Consider the following 18,229-nt stretch of genomic DNA (forward strand, 5'->3'; position numbering starts at 1 on the left):
GGGGTATAAAAAGACATCTCGGCTTTTGTAGCCAGGCCTTCTATAGGCAATAGAAGACCTCTAGGTCTTCTATAGCCAGTAGAAGACGTCTGTGCTATCTATAGCCAGTAGAAACCTCTAGGTCCTCTAGGTATAGTATAAGACCTCTTGGTCTTCTGTGGACTATGGATAGTAGAATACTTCTAGGCTTTTTATGGACAACATAAATCTGTGGACAATAGATGACCTCTTATGAGCAATAGTAGACCTCTACACCTTCTATCGACCTCTAGGTTTACTCTTGGCCTTCAATGGAAAGTAGGATCTTGGGTCTTCTATAGTCCTCTAGGACTTCCACGGACCTCAAAATACATCTGAGTCTTCTATGGATAGTAGAAAACCTCTCGGTCTCTTTTGGACAGTAGAACCTGAGGGTCTTTTATGGACCTCTAGGTCATCTGTGTATATCTTTTATGGACAGTAAAAGATCTCTAGGCCTTCTATGGACAGAAGAAGACTTGAGGGCCTTCTATGCACAATAGAAGATCTCTAGGTCTTCAATGGACAATAGGGCCCTCTTGACCTTTTATGGACAATAGAAGACCTTTAGATCTTCCATGGACAATAAAACGGCTATAGACTTTCTATGGATCTCTAGGTCTACTCTTGGCCTTCTTCTCGGTCTATTTTGGAAGTAGAATACCTTAGAGTCTTTTATGGACAGTAAAAGACCTATGGGTATCCTATGAGCAGTAAAAGACCCCCAGATCTACCATGGACAGTAAAAGACCTGGGGTTATTTTATGGACAGAAGAAGGTCTGTAGGTCTTCTATGGACAGAGGAAGACCCCTAGGTTTTCTATGCACAATTATAATATTCAACTTTCTTTAACCGTCAATATCTAAAAGGTCGTTTAAGGATGAGTTTCTGTGTGGGGAAATGAATTAATTTCCAAGATCTGGTAAACATCTCTAACAAATTGGGTTATTTTAAAATTAAACAATCAAAAAACAATAACAACATTCCGTAATCCTTCAACAATAAACATAAATGCAATATCTAAAATAGTCACACAACTTACCTGATGTCCACCGGATGCTTGAGATTTCGCATGCTTTGTCGCTGTGTCAGCAGATGCTGCCAATGTTGGGGTTACTTTCACTCTCGTGTTTTTGTTGTCGCTCACATTTCGACGTTTGACATTTCCATTGGTAACAATATTTGCACGGCCACTGGTGGCTGTTGTATTTGTCTCAGACGATGTTGACTTGTTGTTGTTGGATGCAGTTGTATTTGTTGATGCCATCGGATGTGACGACATTTTATTGGCACTTGAATTGTGTTGTTGTTGATTCTGATGGTGATGATGATGAGTATTAACCGCCACAACATCTATTTGGCAGCCTTGCGGTGTATGGGCATGATTGTGCGAACCAAGCAATTGAGGTGGCGGCACATGTTTCTGCTTCTGACCCTGCATCATATCCTTGTACACTTCCATCTCCTCCAGCCAAGATTCATGAAAATCTTTTATTTCCAAACCCTTGACATTGGGGCTGGCCACAACTATGCCATTGCTGCGTAACGCTGCAGCCGCAGAGGCATTCTCCTTGGCATGGTGGTGGTGATGATGGTGACTGCTCTGGTGGTGATGGTGATGATGATTATGGTGATGCTGCTGCTGGTGGTGGTGTTGCTGCTGTTGATGACTCAATTGCATTGTTGGTGTTGTTGGTATTATAATGTCGCCTTGTTGTTGCTGTGCTTGGTTTGACATTCTTTTTTCACTTATCGGGGCCATTATCTTTCAATTCACTTTGCTCCACTTTCAATTTAGTTTTCTACCAAAATAAATGTTGAAAATTTTATTTTTATTTTAAATAAATTTTTCTTTATCTTCTGTTTTTCAATTCATTCAATTAGAGATTTTTTTCTGAAAATTCGTAAACATAAATTCCAAAACATTGGTCGTTCGCTCGCAAGAATTCGAAACACAGTATAAATATGAAATTTAGTTATTTTTCGTATCGCAATTTTTCATTCGAAAATTTTTTCACCGTCGTCCCGTCGTCTTTTCGCTGTGACACAACCGAAATGTTAAAAAATGCAAATGCAACTGAATCAATCTATTTTAAATGTGGCACAGCCCCAAGATTTAATTCTTTTCGAATTTTTATTCCGTCTCTTTTGTTAGATTCGGATTCTCTAAATGAATGTGAGAAGAGTGAGAGCGCGCGAACGCATGCCTCCTAGACAAAAGGGGGACTTATGGGACAGACACGTTTGTTATTGTTCCTTCCTGTGATGCATCGTATCGAAGATGCAAATCAATTACGATTTTCTGCCGATCTCTTCTATGTTTATCTATTCTAAACATCAACGATCGATATGTCTAGTTAGCATTGCCTTCGATCACAAAATTTTGTTGTTTTCGAAGTGAAAAACTAAATTGGCTAAAAATTAAAAGAATGAGACGATCAACAAGAATTGGCGTCTTGTAGTTTATCTTTCAGAGGGAAATGTATAAAGAGATTCAGAGGAGTCTGAATATGTTTTTTTTTTTTTTCAATTTATAACTTGGAGATCTTTTTTAAATCAAGAGTGATGAAATATCATTCTACAAAAAATACGAATATCACATACAGGATAAAATGACAGGATCAAAAATCAGTAAGGAAAAGTCAAAAGTTGGACGGGGTCGACTATATGATACCCTACACCATTATGTATACTTAGTAGACCTCCCGTAATAAAAGAATTTATTTGAAGTAGATCATACCACCTACCAACCTTTGCCTTTAGAGCAGTTATAATTTGGTTTCAGAGGGAAGTAATATCAGGCCAGCATATCCAATTCTGAATCGATTATCACCAAATTTCTCGGAGACATTTTTATCTTTTATACCAAATAAAATTGCTGTATAGTGCATGATACTACTTCGAGAAGTATTGTATTAATAAAAAATATAAATATATCGGAGCCGAGTTCCACCACATGGAAACTTACGTCCCGGCATTCACTACATTTGGGCTGATATTAGCCGTAATTTGAATAATAAACCTGAAATCGGATAAAGGATATGTATGGGAGCTATTTAAAAATCTAAGCCGATGTCGATAAAATTTAGCAAAGGTATTTCCGAGCTCAAAAGATATGTGTTGTCAAATATCGTTCTTGTGGAGTGCATATCACGAATGTGAGGGACCTAAACACCAAATTGGATGAAACATATATATGAGAGCTACAGATATATCTGAACCGATTTTCCCTAAATTTAATAAATTGGGCAGATTTTGGCCATTTGGTGCACAATTAAGCCGAAATTGGTTCAAGATATATATGGGAGCTATATCTAAATTTGAACCGATTCTCATCAATTTAAATAGGGTTCGTCCTTGGGCCAAACAAATATTTTTTGGAAAATTTCATCTCAATCAAATAATAAATGCGACCTCTTCAGTTTCACTCGCCACTAAAAACAAGCAAATCTGAGCTTTGATTTAATTACATATCCCAATTTTAAACTATATAACGTTAGTAAAAATCCCTGGCTGGGCACATAACCCAAGTCAAAACACATCTCTACATCCCCTTTCTTTGCATCATCTCTACATCCTATATCTTTGCTTTCTTTTCATCCCTTCTTTAATCTTCCCAGGAAGAACACAAAAGAAGTCTTTTAGAGACACAGCTTCCGACTCCCGTGTAGCTGTGCATCCTTAAAACAGACCAATATATTGTAATGTGCGAACTTTGATGAGAGATGTTAAATAATTTACTGATACATAAATGGATCTGAGTCTTATCTTAACGTTACGATGTGGCAAGTGTAATTTGTATGGAGCGTTTCCTTCGCTTATTATGTTGATCATTTTATTTGCAAAATTAATTTATTGCACGTCTCCGAACTCGATCGAAGTTTAATGAAGTTCTTCCTTAGGAAAAACCTAGTCAGACTGCAATATGAAATTGATAAATTTTTGGATCAAGTTAGTGACATAAAGAATAACAGGTTAAAAAGCAGCTAAGTTCGGCCGGGTCCAACTATATTACCCTCCAGCATTTGGAAGGAACTTGTAAAATTATATGAATGAAAGAAAATTTCGCCGAAAAATACCGTTTAAATGAAAACCGTTGTATGAGGGCTACACAAAGACGGGGATACATATATGCAATTTTTTGTCATAGGCTGTAGTACCCACCAGGACTTTCAAATACGAAATTAAAAACAATTCCATTGAATAATGTCACAAAATACCGCAACAGTAGGTACCGTTGTATGACAGGTATACAAAGCATGGGCATTTTTAGCAATAGGTTGATGTATTGCGAACTTAAAATATATAAAATATAAACAATTCCGGTGAATAATGTCTCTAAAATCATTAAAACAACGAAGGTGTGGACCTGCATACGTAAATCATAGGCTGTAGTACACATTACGAACTTTAAATACGAAATTTAAAAAAATTCCAGTTTTTAATGTCTCTAATGTCATAAGTAAAAAAGCAGCTAAGTTCGGTCGGGCCCGACTTTCAATGTCCTCCACCATTTTGAAAGAACATGAAAATTTAAAAAAAAATGTAAAAAAAATACATCTCAAATGAAACCCCTAAAAAAGGCTTTACGACGACGATTTCCTTGATAAGTAGTCTTTTGTCATAGGCTGTAGAACCCATTACAAACTTAATTTACGAAATTTGAGCAATGCTGGTGAATACGAGTACTACCGCTAAAATCATCAAAATACCCAATATAGGGAGATATATGGGGGCTAAACGAAGGTGAGGACCTTCATACCCGATTTTTATACCCACCACCTTGGAAAGGAGGGTATATTAACTTTGTCATTCCGTTTGTAACAACCTTAAATATTCGTCGTAGACCCCATAATGTATATATATATTCATAATCAGCATAAAATTCTAAGTGGATTTAACGATGTCCGTCTGTCCATCTGTCTGTTGAAATCGCGATACAACCCTCATTATTTGACGAAGAAAATTTAGCAGAGCAATTTTTATTGTGGATGGTTGGTATTGAAAATGAGATATATCGGTCCACGTTCTGGTATAGTCCTCCCATATTGGGTATTTTGATGATTTATGCCACATTTTTTCACGGATTTGTCTGAAAATCGGTATTTGTAGGTCATAACGCGTTCCTGTGTGTGTGGCAAAACATTGCATGTATAGGTCCACGTTTTAGTATAGCCCCCCGTACCTCCCGATAGTCGGTATTTTGATTATTTTTGCCACATTTTTTCACGGATTTGTCTAAAAATTGGTATTTGTTGGTCATAATGGGTTCCAGCTCCTGTGGCGAAACATTGCATGTGTGGGTCCACGATTTGGTATAGCCCCCATACATTCGATATTCGGTATTTTGATGGTTTTTACCACATTTTTTACTGATTTGTCTTAAAAATTGTATTTGTGGGCCAGAATGGGTCCTAGTTCGTGTTGCGAAACATTGTATGTATAGGTCCACGTTTTGGTATAGTCCCCATAAAACGGTACCTCCCAATAGTTGGTATTTTGAAGATTTGATTTTTTTTACCGGAATTATTTCAAATGTCGTAATTTATTTTGTTAATATGTCGCGTATGAAGGTAATCGCGTATAAAGGTACATATAACGATATCTCCCGATTATAACAGACAGACATACATCGCTGATCAACAATATAAGAACTTTGTTGGGTCTGACATGAGTATATGGAGGAGTTACAAACGGAATGACGAAGTTGCAACAGTATGGTGGAGCGGAATGGATGAACATGATTTGGAATACCATTAAAAATTGTTCTTGACTGATGAGGACAATTTTTAAAATAGTGGCTGTTTGACAGAGTCAACTTTTCAAAACAGTTACGGTGATGGGAGTTGATTTTTTATCGTCAGACTTGTAGGATGGTTTTGCTCTCTAAATACTAAAAAAATATTGGTAAAATTACACTATGCTCTACACTTCGCAGCATGATAGAAGTCCAAAAAGGAGATGACAGGTGTCTCGCCATTTTTCCCTACCCCAACGACTTTGCTGGCGTTTAAAAATGTAAGGGGCCTTGATATCAAATAAATCGTTTTGACTGTCTCATATCATGCAAACCATTTAGAATTTTGATTTTAACAAGATTAAGAAGACTATAGCTCTTGTTATACAGAACGAAAATTGTGATCCTAACAATCCATAAAACTTCAACTTCAAGGTCAAAAGAGTCAGGTTCGAACAAATTAACAGCTACGAAAACATACCTAAGATCTCATAACTAAATAACTGCGCCGCATGAACATGAAAGGTTCTTCTTAACGGTTAAAATTCTTTAAAAAACTGTGAAAATTTTTCCAGTTTTAATGCAAAGACGAAACCGTTAAAAATTCAAGAACATTTTTGCTATGTGCTTGAATTTCAACTCCGCCTCTTAGTTTCAATCCTATAAAACTTATTTTTCTACTTTTAAGTAATATCAGTTCTTTGAAGCCGAAAGAAAAAAACTAAAGATTGATAGGTTTGATATGGATGTAGTACCCAGTTGCATGTGAAATGCATTATCGAAGCTTTACACTTTCAGGCTAAATATCGGTCAAAATGGCACGTAGGGCTATTATGGAACATAAAGATCAAATTAAAGAGATATTATCATAAATTCTCAACGTAAAGGAGCAAATAAATTCAATTAATTCCATGTCATTTGAATACAACATTTAAATATAGCCTTGAATTGATTCCAATTACAGTTGCGAAGTATCTACCTTGCCAATTTATGCTGATGTATTGGCATATTCATCAGACATGATGCAATCTTGGGAACAATAAACAAAAGCAGCAACACATGGCACCCAATTTCGGGTAATGTTGGCGAACAAATATAATTATGTTGGTACAGTTGGGTCTAACGAATTGCGACCTAAATATTTAAGATTAATAGAAAAAGGACGAATTATTAATAGAAAAAGGCCAGTTAATAATATAAAACCAGTAAAGAAAGTATTAAAATCATTTAAGATACCCTTTGCATACTTAGTACAGCTTCATATCACAAATAAAAATATAACAGATCGCATGAAAAATATATATGGGAACTATAGCTTTATCTGAATCGATTTTTACCAAATTTAACATACTTGTTTCTAGGCTCAATTTGGTCGAAAGTGCCAAATTCCATCCCATTTTTGCTAATATTACACGTTTAGTGCACAATAAATGTAAATCGGACGAAGATATATATGGGAGCTATATCTAAATTTTGACCGATTATCTCCAATTCCAAAAAGATTCGTCCTTGGGTAAAACAAATAACCCAAACAAAATTTCATATGGATGGAATGCACAAAGACATAAATACTTGACCAACTTGTGGTGTAGGTTATAATCCGATAATGGATTATTAAGTCGATGAGTGTAGGTAGAGTCATGTTACAGTACAAATAAATAAATATTTGCATTTAACACCTAAATCGTGAAAAATGTATTCGGCAAATGGATCATGATGGAGTTTTCATTGTAGACGTGGCCTTACATTCGAATTTCAGACTCGATTGAACATTTCATCAATTGTCCTACAACAGACAGCTGGCTTTCCGTAAAGTCCCTAAAAGTTCCATTTTAATAAGGTTTCGTCTGACAAATCTCTATTCCCTCTTACTTTCTGTAATAAATTTATTGCATTTTATACCCGTAACATTTACCCATACCCCTCTGTCTTGCAATAATTAATTAATTAATACACATGCAATTACCGCCCACTTAACAAGGCGACCGATACGTAGCACACAATTGTCATTATCGATCGACACATATCTTGAATAAAATACTTGAAATAATTTCTCAACAGTTTAGTAATTTCAAAAAAAAAAAATAAATAAAGAGGTCATCCTTCTGTAGTTGATGCCAATAGCATGTTTTTGGTCATAAAGCAGAGCGAAGAGAATTTTCATTCAATAAAAATGCATTTTGCCACTACGAAGTCCCCCTTTTACTAGAGTGACCAGCAAGATGTAGTGGGGATGCTTGGTGGGGTTTGGTGCCGGAATTTGAGTGACATCCCAACTAATTGTTGTTATGGTCACTAGAGACACACACACACAAAGCAAAACAGAACAAACGCTATCGCATGCAGGTGAAGGGCAATTCGAAACAGGAGAGATGAGATTATGTCAACACTAGTAGATCTAGCAGCAAGTAATGTCACAGAGTAATTTTATGCTAGAACCTTTTTCATATTCTATTCTTACGAACCCAAACCATAAAATTGAGCAGAATTCAGTTGGAGGAGCGTTGTATGGGACTATTCCAGAAATTTAACCGATGTTGACAATTATTTGTGGGCCAGATTATCGACCATTTCTTCCAACTTCGAAGAGATCGACCTATATGACTAAAATGTTAGTCATGCCTATGTTAGCCTGCAATTTTTATTAGATTGGAATTGGGTTATATCGGCCCACGATTTCATATAGCCCCATAGAATGGTACCTCCCGATATTCGATATTGTGGTACCTCCCGATATCCGATATTATTTTGACGACTGTAGCCAATTTTGAAAACGGAATTGGTTGTAATTTAATATTAGAGCTTCTTAGTGGATTTCAATCTATTGGACAGGATGTGGTTTTTACAGGTCCACGGATTTGTATAGCCCCCATATAAACGTACCTCTTTATAATCGGTAATGTAAAGATTGTAGCCAAATTCTTTAATGGTATTTGAACATACCTTATGGCCACTATTTTTTTGAATGTCTCAATCCTTTTTGAGGATTTTACTACAATTTCGGCCAAAATAATCTTTAATGCAAGGATTTCAAGCAGTCTTTAATCTAAATCTTAAAAGAATCACAGGTATGCATTTTTAACCAGACTACGGCAAAGTAATTGTACTTGGGTACATACCCGGTTATTCGGCCCGAAAGTACGCATAAAAAATACGTGTTTTATCCAGTTAATTTATACAATGTGGGTTAAATTCGAAAGTTTTGGAAATGTAATCATATAGTGGGGTTATTTTTATCGGTTCGGTTTGACCCGGATATGTTTACGAATAATCGTATATTTCCCCACGAAAAAAATAATTCGTTGTAATCGGGGTATCTGTAATAAAAGTTTTAAAATGATCAAGCATAACTTGCCTTGGTTTTCTCTCTCTAATAAGACTACTCTGCAATATAATTTTTCAAAGCGCCGATACACGAATCTCTTATTTTTTATACCCTCAACCGTACATAGTTTGGAGGGTATATTGATGATTTCAGACGCATTTTTTAATTTAATTATGCCCCTGTCAGTACTTTACGCCCCCAAATAGAATTTTCTACATAGGTCCAAGATATCGTATAGCCCCCATACAATAGTGCCCCCCGATATTCGGTATTTTGATGATTTAAGCCACATTTTTCAATGGAATTGTCTGAAAATCCACACAAGGAGTTCCCTTTGAGTACTTTACCTCCTGGAAGAGAATTGTCTATACTATATAGATCCATATCCGGAATATTCGTTATTTCCAGGATTTTCCCGACACCGGAATTGCGTCAAATTTCGCATTTGAAGTTTGAAATGGGTACTACAGCCTATAACGGAAAACTGTCTATGCTGGTCCACGTCTTTATATATCGCCCCCATACAACTGTACCTCCTTTTCTTCGGTATTTTGATTATTCACCGGAATTAAGTCAATTTTCGTATTTGAATTTCGGAATTGTTACTACAGTCTATGCCAAAAATTACTTATCCAGCACCAATTCTTCGTATAACCTCCCTATAAAGGTTTTGATTTGATAGGTATTTTTCGATGGATTTTTTTTTTTAATTTTTTAACTTCCCTCCGTTTGGTGGAGGGTACAAATGCCAAAACCCGGCCGAACTTAGCTGCTTTTTTACTTGTTTGCTTCCATTCTGAAAAAAAATTTAGATTAAAGATTTAAGATTTTCAAATATAAAATTCGAAACGATTCCGGTAAATAATGTCGCTAAAATCATGAAAATACCGAATATAGGGAGGTACAATTATATTGGAACTATACGAAGACGTTAACCTGCATACAAAAAATTTTGCCATAGGTTGTAGTACCCATTAAGATTTTCCATGTCGAAGTTTGAAATGATTCCGGTAAATAATCTCGATAAAATCATGAAAATACTGAATATCGAGAGCTACAATTATATTGGGACTATACGAAGACGTTCACCTGCATACAAACATGTTTGCCATAGGTTGTAGTACCCATCAAGATCTTCCAATACGAAATTTGAAAGGATTCCAGTGAATAATGTTGTTGAAATCATCAAAATACGGAATATCGGCAGGTATCGTTTTATGGGGGCTATACGAAGACGTGAATCTGCATACAAAAATGTTTGTCATAGGCTGTAGTACCCATTACGAACTTTAAATATTAAATTTGAAATAATTCCGGTAAATAATGTCGCAAAAAATTATGAAAATACCGAATATCGGAAGGTACCGTTATATGAGGCCTATACGAAAACGTGGCTCATTTACGAAGTTAACCTGCCTAATGGTAAACTATGCATGTATGCAAAATTTTCGACTTCTTTCTCAATTCGTTACAACAGACAGTCAGACAGACGGATATTGCTAGGTCATCTTAGAATTGTACGTTGATCCAGAATATATATACTTTGTAGGGTCTATTATGAATATTTCGAGGAGTTTCATAGAATGGTGGAGGGTATAAAAAATAGCCACATTGACAACACTTCTTCTTACCGACATTTCTCGTATGGCCCAATTCACGGGTATTAAGTTTGCCGGAAAGAAGTGAGTTTAATTTAATTGTTTTTTTATTTTCACCTCTTTTAAGCGCTCCTCTAGAAATTGGCAAATGGACACCTCATATTTTTTATGTGAATGAACCATCTCAATTATTCTCTTGTATTATTTTTTTCACAACAACAAACAAGTGCCTGTTAATTGCTTCACTTATTATTTTTTATATATTTTTATATTTTCTTTCGGTTTTATTGGAAAAGCGCTCCCTAACCCATTGTTAACAGCTGTGATTGACGTTCAAACTATCACCAAATTGACCACACTGGCTTTACCGGCATCAAAACAAACTCTCTCGCTGTTGAAGCCCCCCAAAATTTGTTTCTCTCTCTCTCTTTATTACCATGCTCACCAATCAATAACAACAAACACATGCTACGCTGCCTTTGCTTTGATGCCCAAGAATTGTTCACATTTCGATAACTTATTTATCTTCATTTGATTATTGCTCATCACGCATTTGTTGTTGACCACGTAAACCCCTGCCCTTGCTCCTCCTCAGCAGCAACTCTTTCATTGATTGCATTATTTACTGCACTTACCCCTCTCACACTTCACTGAATACACACAGATAATTTCCTTTGATTGATTCTTTTTTAGGCTTTGCAACAAATTTGATGGGAAGGTTGGTTGGTTGATTCTTTTGGGGGATTTGTTGACATTGAAATTTTAATTGGTTTTGTGGCAAAAAAAACAGAATGGAATAGAAAAACACCCACTTGCAATTAATGCAACAATATTTGCGAGTTGTGTTGGGATTATTTTTTGTTATGTCGGCTAATTTTGTATTTGGCTTTAAATTCAAAGCACACTTATTTATTTTGTAGTCGTTCTTGACATTTAATTTTTGATTTTATTCTTTGTTAAGTAAGATTTTTTTAAGATTTTCTTCACGCAATTTCTTCACTTGTTTCTATATTTAGTTGAATCACTTATTTATAGCTTCTTGTTTACATGTTGCAAATTACATTTTATAACCACCAGTTAACGCACAGACTGCCAGCCACCGCACAAAAATAAAAGAAAATCGATACCGAACACACCAAGCAAAGCATGTGTGACAGCAGCCAACCAAGTAAGTAAGTAAGTAAGTAAGTTACTTTATTGAGTCTTCTTCTTTTCGATGGTACATTTAAATACAAAGTGAACGATTAACATGAATTGAGACTGTTAGAACTATTGTTGTCTTATTCTAACGTACAATGAAAGTGTATAATATGCTACATGCGAATTGTGAAATCATTACACAAAATGTAAACAATGAATGAAGTATATAAGGCTTGCTCCCGGCCTCAACTGTAACTAACAGTGCTAATGACTGTGTATAATAAATAAATAATTAACAAAATCTTAAAACTAGTTAACAAAATATGACATCAAAACGGAGTGACAGTCAGTGCTCTTACACAGAATGTGTAATTATACATAAAAATTTCTTATTCTTTGAATATCACAGTAAGTTCTCAGCTAATAAATCGAATTCTCATAAAGAGAGATCTACAGTATAGGCTGCTTAAAAGTAAAAGTGTATATATTTTGTAACAAATAATGAATTATTATAATTAACTAATTTTACTGATTAACCTCTGTGGGTTCCAGGTACTGATTTAATGTAGAAGCGTGGTAAGGTATAGTCATCTGCGACATCTTCAGTAGGTTCGTTGAGAATACCCACGGTAGACAGATATGACGAATCTGACCAGGATATATTTTTCTCGATTTCGTGGATTTCGCTTACAATATGGTTTTCGTGAGTAGCCAATTTCTCTACAAACTTCCTTTGAAGTTGTTGGGCGTACTTACAAAATGGCACAACATTAGAGATTTTGTATATGTAAGTATTGGAGAATTTTTTGTGATGAGATTGATAATATTTGTTTGTGCATTTTCTTAAGACCTTTCTTTCCAGGATTTCCAATTCGTTGGCAACTATTGGGGAAATAGGAAACCAGATTGGAAATGCGTATGTTAGGATAGATCTAATTGCCACCTTATATAGGAGCAGCTTGGTGTTTTGAGGTAAATAATTGCTGTTAAGGATGTTTGAAAAACTCGCTAATATACCTTTAACTTTTTGCATGATGGAACGAGCATGGTCGTTGAATTTTAGGAGATGATTGAATGTTACACCAAGGTACTTTAAGGATGTGCTGAAAGGAATTTCTACTCCTTCTAAAGACAATTTTAATTGCTTGCTTTCTGGTACAACTTTTCGTGGGCATTTGCCCGACGCATTACGTATGCATATGGCTACCGATTTAGCGGCATTTATTTTAATACCCCATTGTTTATAAAAGTTGTTGATTATGTGTAGGTGTTCTGAAGCAACACTCAGGGCAATGGCTGGCGAAGGATTATGTGCGTAGATTATGCAATCATCTGCATACAGGATTGCTTTGGAATGTTGATACATGTGTGGAAAGTCATGAAGAAACAGGTTAAAAAGGTATGGTGCCAAGATACTACCTTGAGGAACGCCGCTATTTACATGGCCCAAGGATGATGATGTATTCCGGATCTGAACCATAAATTTACGAGAAGTGAAGAAACTCTTTAGCATTTTTATAATAAATGGATCTACTCCAAGTTGAATTAATTTGAACAAAATACCGAGGTGAGACACTGAGTCAAACGCTTTTTGTATATCCAATGATATTGCAACTGTGCATGATTGACTCCTTAAGTTTGTTGTTACGTCGTTATGAAACTTGAGAAGTGCGTGCTGAGTGGAATGTCCAGATTTGAAGCCAAATTGGTAGTTTGATATTGGATCAATAGTTAATTCATTGTTTAATTTTTCTTTCAGCACTACTTCCAGTATTTTACCAATATTTGACAAAAGGGAAATTGGGCGAAAGTCATCAACGTTGCAATTTGTTGTTTTCTTCTTGATGGGTATGATTTTGGCAACTTTCCATTGTTTGGGAAAGTATCCGTTGTTAATGCAATTATTGAAAAGGCACGTGAGTAAATTAATTGTGGATTCTGGAAATCTCTTGATTATAAAGTTTGAGATTTCATCAGGGCCGCTAGATTTTTTTGAATTGATGTTGAAAATAATGTTTTTTATATTTTCAGATGAAGTAAAGTGGTATGTGTCTGGATTGTGGAGAGAATTAAAATTTTCATCGAATGAATATATATGAGTTGATGTTGAGTTGATACATGTTAATAGCGTAGAATTATGCTCATCTGAGGCAGGAAGTGTTGTTGAGCCTTCAAATATGGTGGAATAAAAATTCTTAAAATGATCTGCAATCTCGTTACTGTTTGTAATAGTGTTGTTAGCATGGTTGATCTGACGGCAGAAAGATGATTTATTGCTTCCTGTAAATCGGTATATTTCTTTAAAGGCGGACGGACTAGGTTTGATTTTTTTCAATCTATCATTAAATATTTGGGCTGTTTCTATTTTGACTAGCTCCTTTATTATTATTTTCAAGAGCTGAATTTGATTAGAAAGAATGGAGTACTCACGGCTTGTCCTGTTGCCTGAACGATGGAAGATTTTTTTGAGATTTCGTTGCCATTGATGTTTAATTTGTAGGATTTTCTTGATTTTGTCCGAGTATGGTAGGCTCCTATCCTCTATTTTAAATTTTTCGGAGTGTATTTCATGGATGTTGGAAAAATGACTCTTAAAATCGTTTAGAGTGGTATCAATCTCGTCATTGGTCAGGTTCCTATTGATGGAAGGCATTATTTGACGTGAGATAACGTCTATGTCCTGACGAAAGTTATGCCAATTAGTGTTTTTATAAGATGTGAAGAATTGCGGAGGCGTCAAATCGATGTTTAAATGATCTAGTTTTAGGTCTAACTTAATGGGGAAATGATCCGAGAAAGTGGGTCTAGTGGATATAGAATAGTTAGGATTTCTACTGTTGATTAAATGGTTGCTGAGTAGGAAATGATCCAGGTAAGAGGTACCACTTGGATACGATGGGCTAGTATCGCATATCCTGATGACATCCATGGAATTATCTGATAACCAGGACCTCAAGACTCTTCCATTTGAGTTTTCGTAGGAGTCGCCCCATGTTGGACTTTTGGAGTTTAAGTCCCCTCCAAAGATGAAACCATCAAAGTTGCTAGATAACTGAAGTAATGTATTCAGATCAAGATCGAGGCGCTGTACAGGATAACTGCACGGGATATATACCGATCCCAGAAGGTATTTTTTTGTTGAATTGTTAGATGAGATTTCTATAAGTGTCGTATTAATGCCAGTGGCCGGAACGGAAACTCTCTTGAATTGAATTGAGTCCTTGATGAAAATTGCAACTCCAGTGGGAGAATTATCGTAGACAAAAGTGTATCCACTTATTTTGACACGCATGTTGGATCTGAGATGACATTCCTGGATGAATGCTATATCGATGTTATTGTGAAGTAGTGTGTTTTTTAATTCTATTTGTCGACTTCTATCCACAAGGGATCGTACATTGAAAGTAAGAAATTTTAGTGATCTATGGTCCATAATTCAATTTAACTTTATTAAGAAGCATTAAAAATTGTTTTTTTGCTTCGGTTTTTGACAAGTTTTTATATTCTGTTAGGAATATTTGAATTTCTTGCTCTAAGGTCAGCTCTTCAGGTTCCAAAAAAAGATTTGCTAGCTTAAGGAAGTCTTGAATTATTTGTGGTTTTTTGGTTGAATCTTGGGGAATAGATGTGACACTTTTAAATAAGTTTGAAAAAGTTTTTTCCGGTGAATATTTGGATGTGTTTAATGCTTTTGATACATTGTTTTGAGCTAGAGCTCTGTTTTCTAATGCTACTGCCATCTTTTTTTTCCTGTCGGAGGCATATTTTTTATAGGAGGGACATCCTCGCCAGTTGGCGGGATGACCTGTTTTTTCGCAATTAACACAGTAAGGTTCCGAGGTGTCTGTCTTGGACCGTTTACATTCTCCAGGAAGATGTTTGTCTTTACATTTAACGCATCTGTAAGAGCAATTGCAATTACGTGCTATATGTCCGTGCCCTTGACATCTTCGGCATTGGACAAAGGTATCCCTTTTTTTGGGTTTCTCCCAGATTATGGATTGGTATTGCAGTTGGCGAATATGTGAAATTTCGCCAAACTTCTTTCCTGGCAATAAGCAAACTAAGAAAAGACCCGTATCAGTGTTGTTTTTAATTGATGTCGGTGTTCTAAATTTTGAGACACTGGCCACTGTTTCAGGAACTAACTGATCTAGTTCGTTTTTAATTGCTTCTGGTTCAGTTAGAGAGAAGAGGTTTCGGATTATCAGGGATGTCTGCTTTTGATCCTTGGGTGTGAAAGAGTATGACTGAATATTTTTTGACTTTAAAAGATCCATCATTGAGGCATGAACTTTAGAATCTGCAAAGTACAAGTTACTTTTGTTTTTATTTATATTTTTAATTTTAAAATTGCACTGTGGGGATGCGGCACGTAATGACTCTACTAGAGAGTTTATGTTGACATTGTATGTAAAAATCGGTGGGCACCAAGAGATTTTTGGTTTTGGAGGAACATTGATTTTGGTTGTGGTCGGATTGCTGACAGGTGTGGAAATGTCAATGTCTGCCAATGCCCCCAAAATGCCAAATTTGTTTTGGTCCTGCGGGTTGTAGTTGGTTAATTTCTCAGCCAGATCCGATACATTTATTGATGATATTGCACTTTCTAGGCGCAGTCTCTTGCGTTCGTTCTGTTTTGTCTTGTTTTCTTGCATACTAGTGGAGTTTGCAAAAGCCGGCAATTGTTTGGAGGTTGATGCGATCTCTTCCGTGACATCAAACTCCATGTCGGGGGGAAGAGAATCGGGATCCTCCATTGCAAAATTATGCAATTTGGAGGTCTTTTTCTTATGATTCTAACTTTTTTTAAATAATTTTTAATAGAAACTTAAAACAGCACGTCTGGTATGTTGTAGGGTTCACTAGCCTCTCTCCCGGCTATACGTGTATTCTTTTCAGCAGCCAACCAACGTTTATTTATCTTTGAATGACAATTCGAGTTCTCCTATCACCCATCATCAGCCGCTAATGCAAATTCAACAATTGTTTTTGCAAAATCAAATCGTGATTAGTGAAACTAGTAACATGCGTACGTACCGTTTACGTACACGTAAATGCAACGTAAACGTGCAAGTAGAGGCGCAACCAGAAAAAGGTGTTAAATTCCGAAGAAAATGGGAAAAAATACAATTATGTTGGAGTCTGTGTTTGAAATGTATACCATAGACAGATCTTCGGGTAAAACAGATAGAAGTTCGTGTAAAAAATAATAATCGGATCAGATTTAGATAAAGCTCCCACATACCTTCAACCGATTTCTCTATTTTGGTACATCCCACCGAATTCAATCACAAGCAAGTAAATCAAATTTGGAGAAAATCGGTTCAGATATAGCTATAGCTCCCATATACAGGGTTGCCCATATTCGACGGACCCATGTTTTGTTATGCGAAAATCCTGAGGATTTTCAGTGGCATAAAAAACGGCAAGTTTGCTTATTTACGGTCCCTTAGAAGGCGCACTTCTCACATTTTTTAATGTTTTAAAAGCACGTTGAGTTTTCACTATTGACTTTTTCTGTTGAATGTGAATTTCAACTATTTCAGAGCGCTCATGGTAAAAACCTGCTTGGACTGACGCTTCAAACGCGGTATGTCATTACGCGATGTGACATCTCTGTCAAAAGTTATGGCGTTGCCAGATGGGTCCGTCGAATATAGGCAACCCTGTATATGTTTCATCCGATTTGGGGTTTTAAGTCCCTCGATTTGTAGTTCAAAGTCCCTCACAAGCGTAATATGCATTCCACAACAATGATCTTTGGTACCAGTTACTAGATACAGCCCAGAAATATCTCTGCCAAATTTTATTAAGATCGGTTCAGATTTGGATATAGGTCCCATATATATCTTCAACCGATTTCGGGTTAATTATAAACCAAATGGCTAATATCAGTCCTAAAGTCTGTTGCGTGGGCGGGTCAGTTGAGGGCGGCGATGTTCAAAGTTAGTGGCGGCGCACCAAAAAAAAAGAGAAAAAATACTATTATTATTAAGGGAATAAATACATACCCGGAAAAGAATTGCGCTGCGGGCAATACCAGAAAAGACGTAGGAAATTGTATTAACATGTTGGATGCACTTGTGCATCATGTGAATCGAAAAACTGAATGGAAAGGGGAAACGGCAAGCGTTGCCATATCAAAGCGAAATGGGTTATTGTTCAGTGTAAAATTCAGTACTGGTTTTATCAACGCTGATAGTCGGCCATTTAGTGAGGGTAGTATCGTCAATGTAGATGTAAACAAAGTAATATTGGTTCTTAGATGTGTATGTTATCAAAAATGTCGTGGAAAGTTGGGGAAAATGGTGGAAATTTCAATGTCCTATAAAAGGCACGATGCAGCAAAGAGCGGGTTGATTTGTGCAGTAACCGCCATTGAGTGCCGGCTTAAACTTTGAAGTGGA

General features: G+C 36.1%; 1 protein-coding gene across 10 annotated transcripts in view; it reads right to left on the reverse strand.

Annotated features, from left to right (window-relative positions):
* LOC101894992 (tubulin monoglutamylase TTLL4) overlaps positions 1-18,229 on the reverse strand; it is a 42,552-nt gene that overhangs the window by 14,829 nt on the left and 9,494 nt on the right. For 7 of the 10 annotated variants that reach the window (XM_059121143.1, XM_059121145.1, XM_059121144.1 and 4 more), the window contains one exon: positions 1,062-1,821. In XM_059121143.1, the coding sequence (XP_058977126.1) occupies positions 1,062-1,781 (720 nt within the window). In that variant the 5' untranslated portion in view covers positions 1,782-1,821. Of the gene's footprint in view, positions 1-1,061; positions 1,822-11,314; positions 11,664-11,740; positions 12,606-15,231; positions 17,850-18,229 lie in introns of those variants that run through there. The other 3 variants (XM_059121148.1, XM_059121147.1, XR_009341986.1) reach the window with 3 other exon arrangements.

This window comes from Musca domestica, unplaced genomic scaffold (genome assembly GCF_030504385.1).
Source record: "Musca domestica strain aabys unplaced genomic scaffold, Musca_domestica.polishedcontigs.V.1.1 19, whole genome shotgun sequence".
In the NCBI taxonomy this organism is placed as follows: Eukaryota; Metazoa; Arthropoda; class Insecta; order Diptera; family Muscidae; genus Musca; species Musca domestica.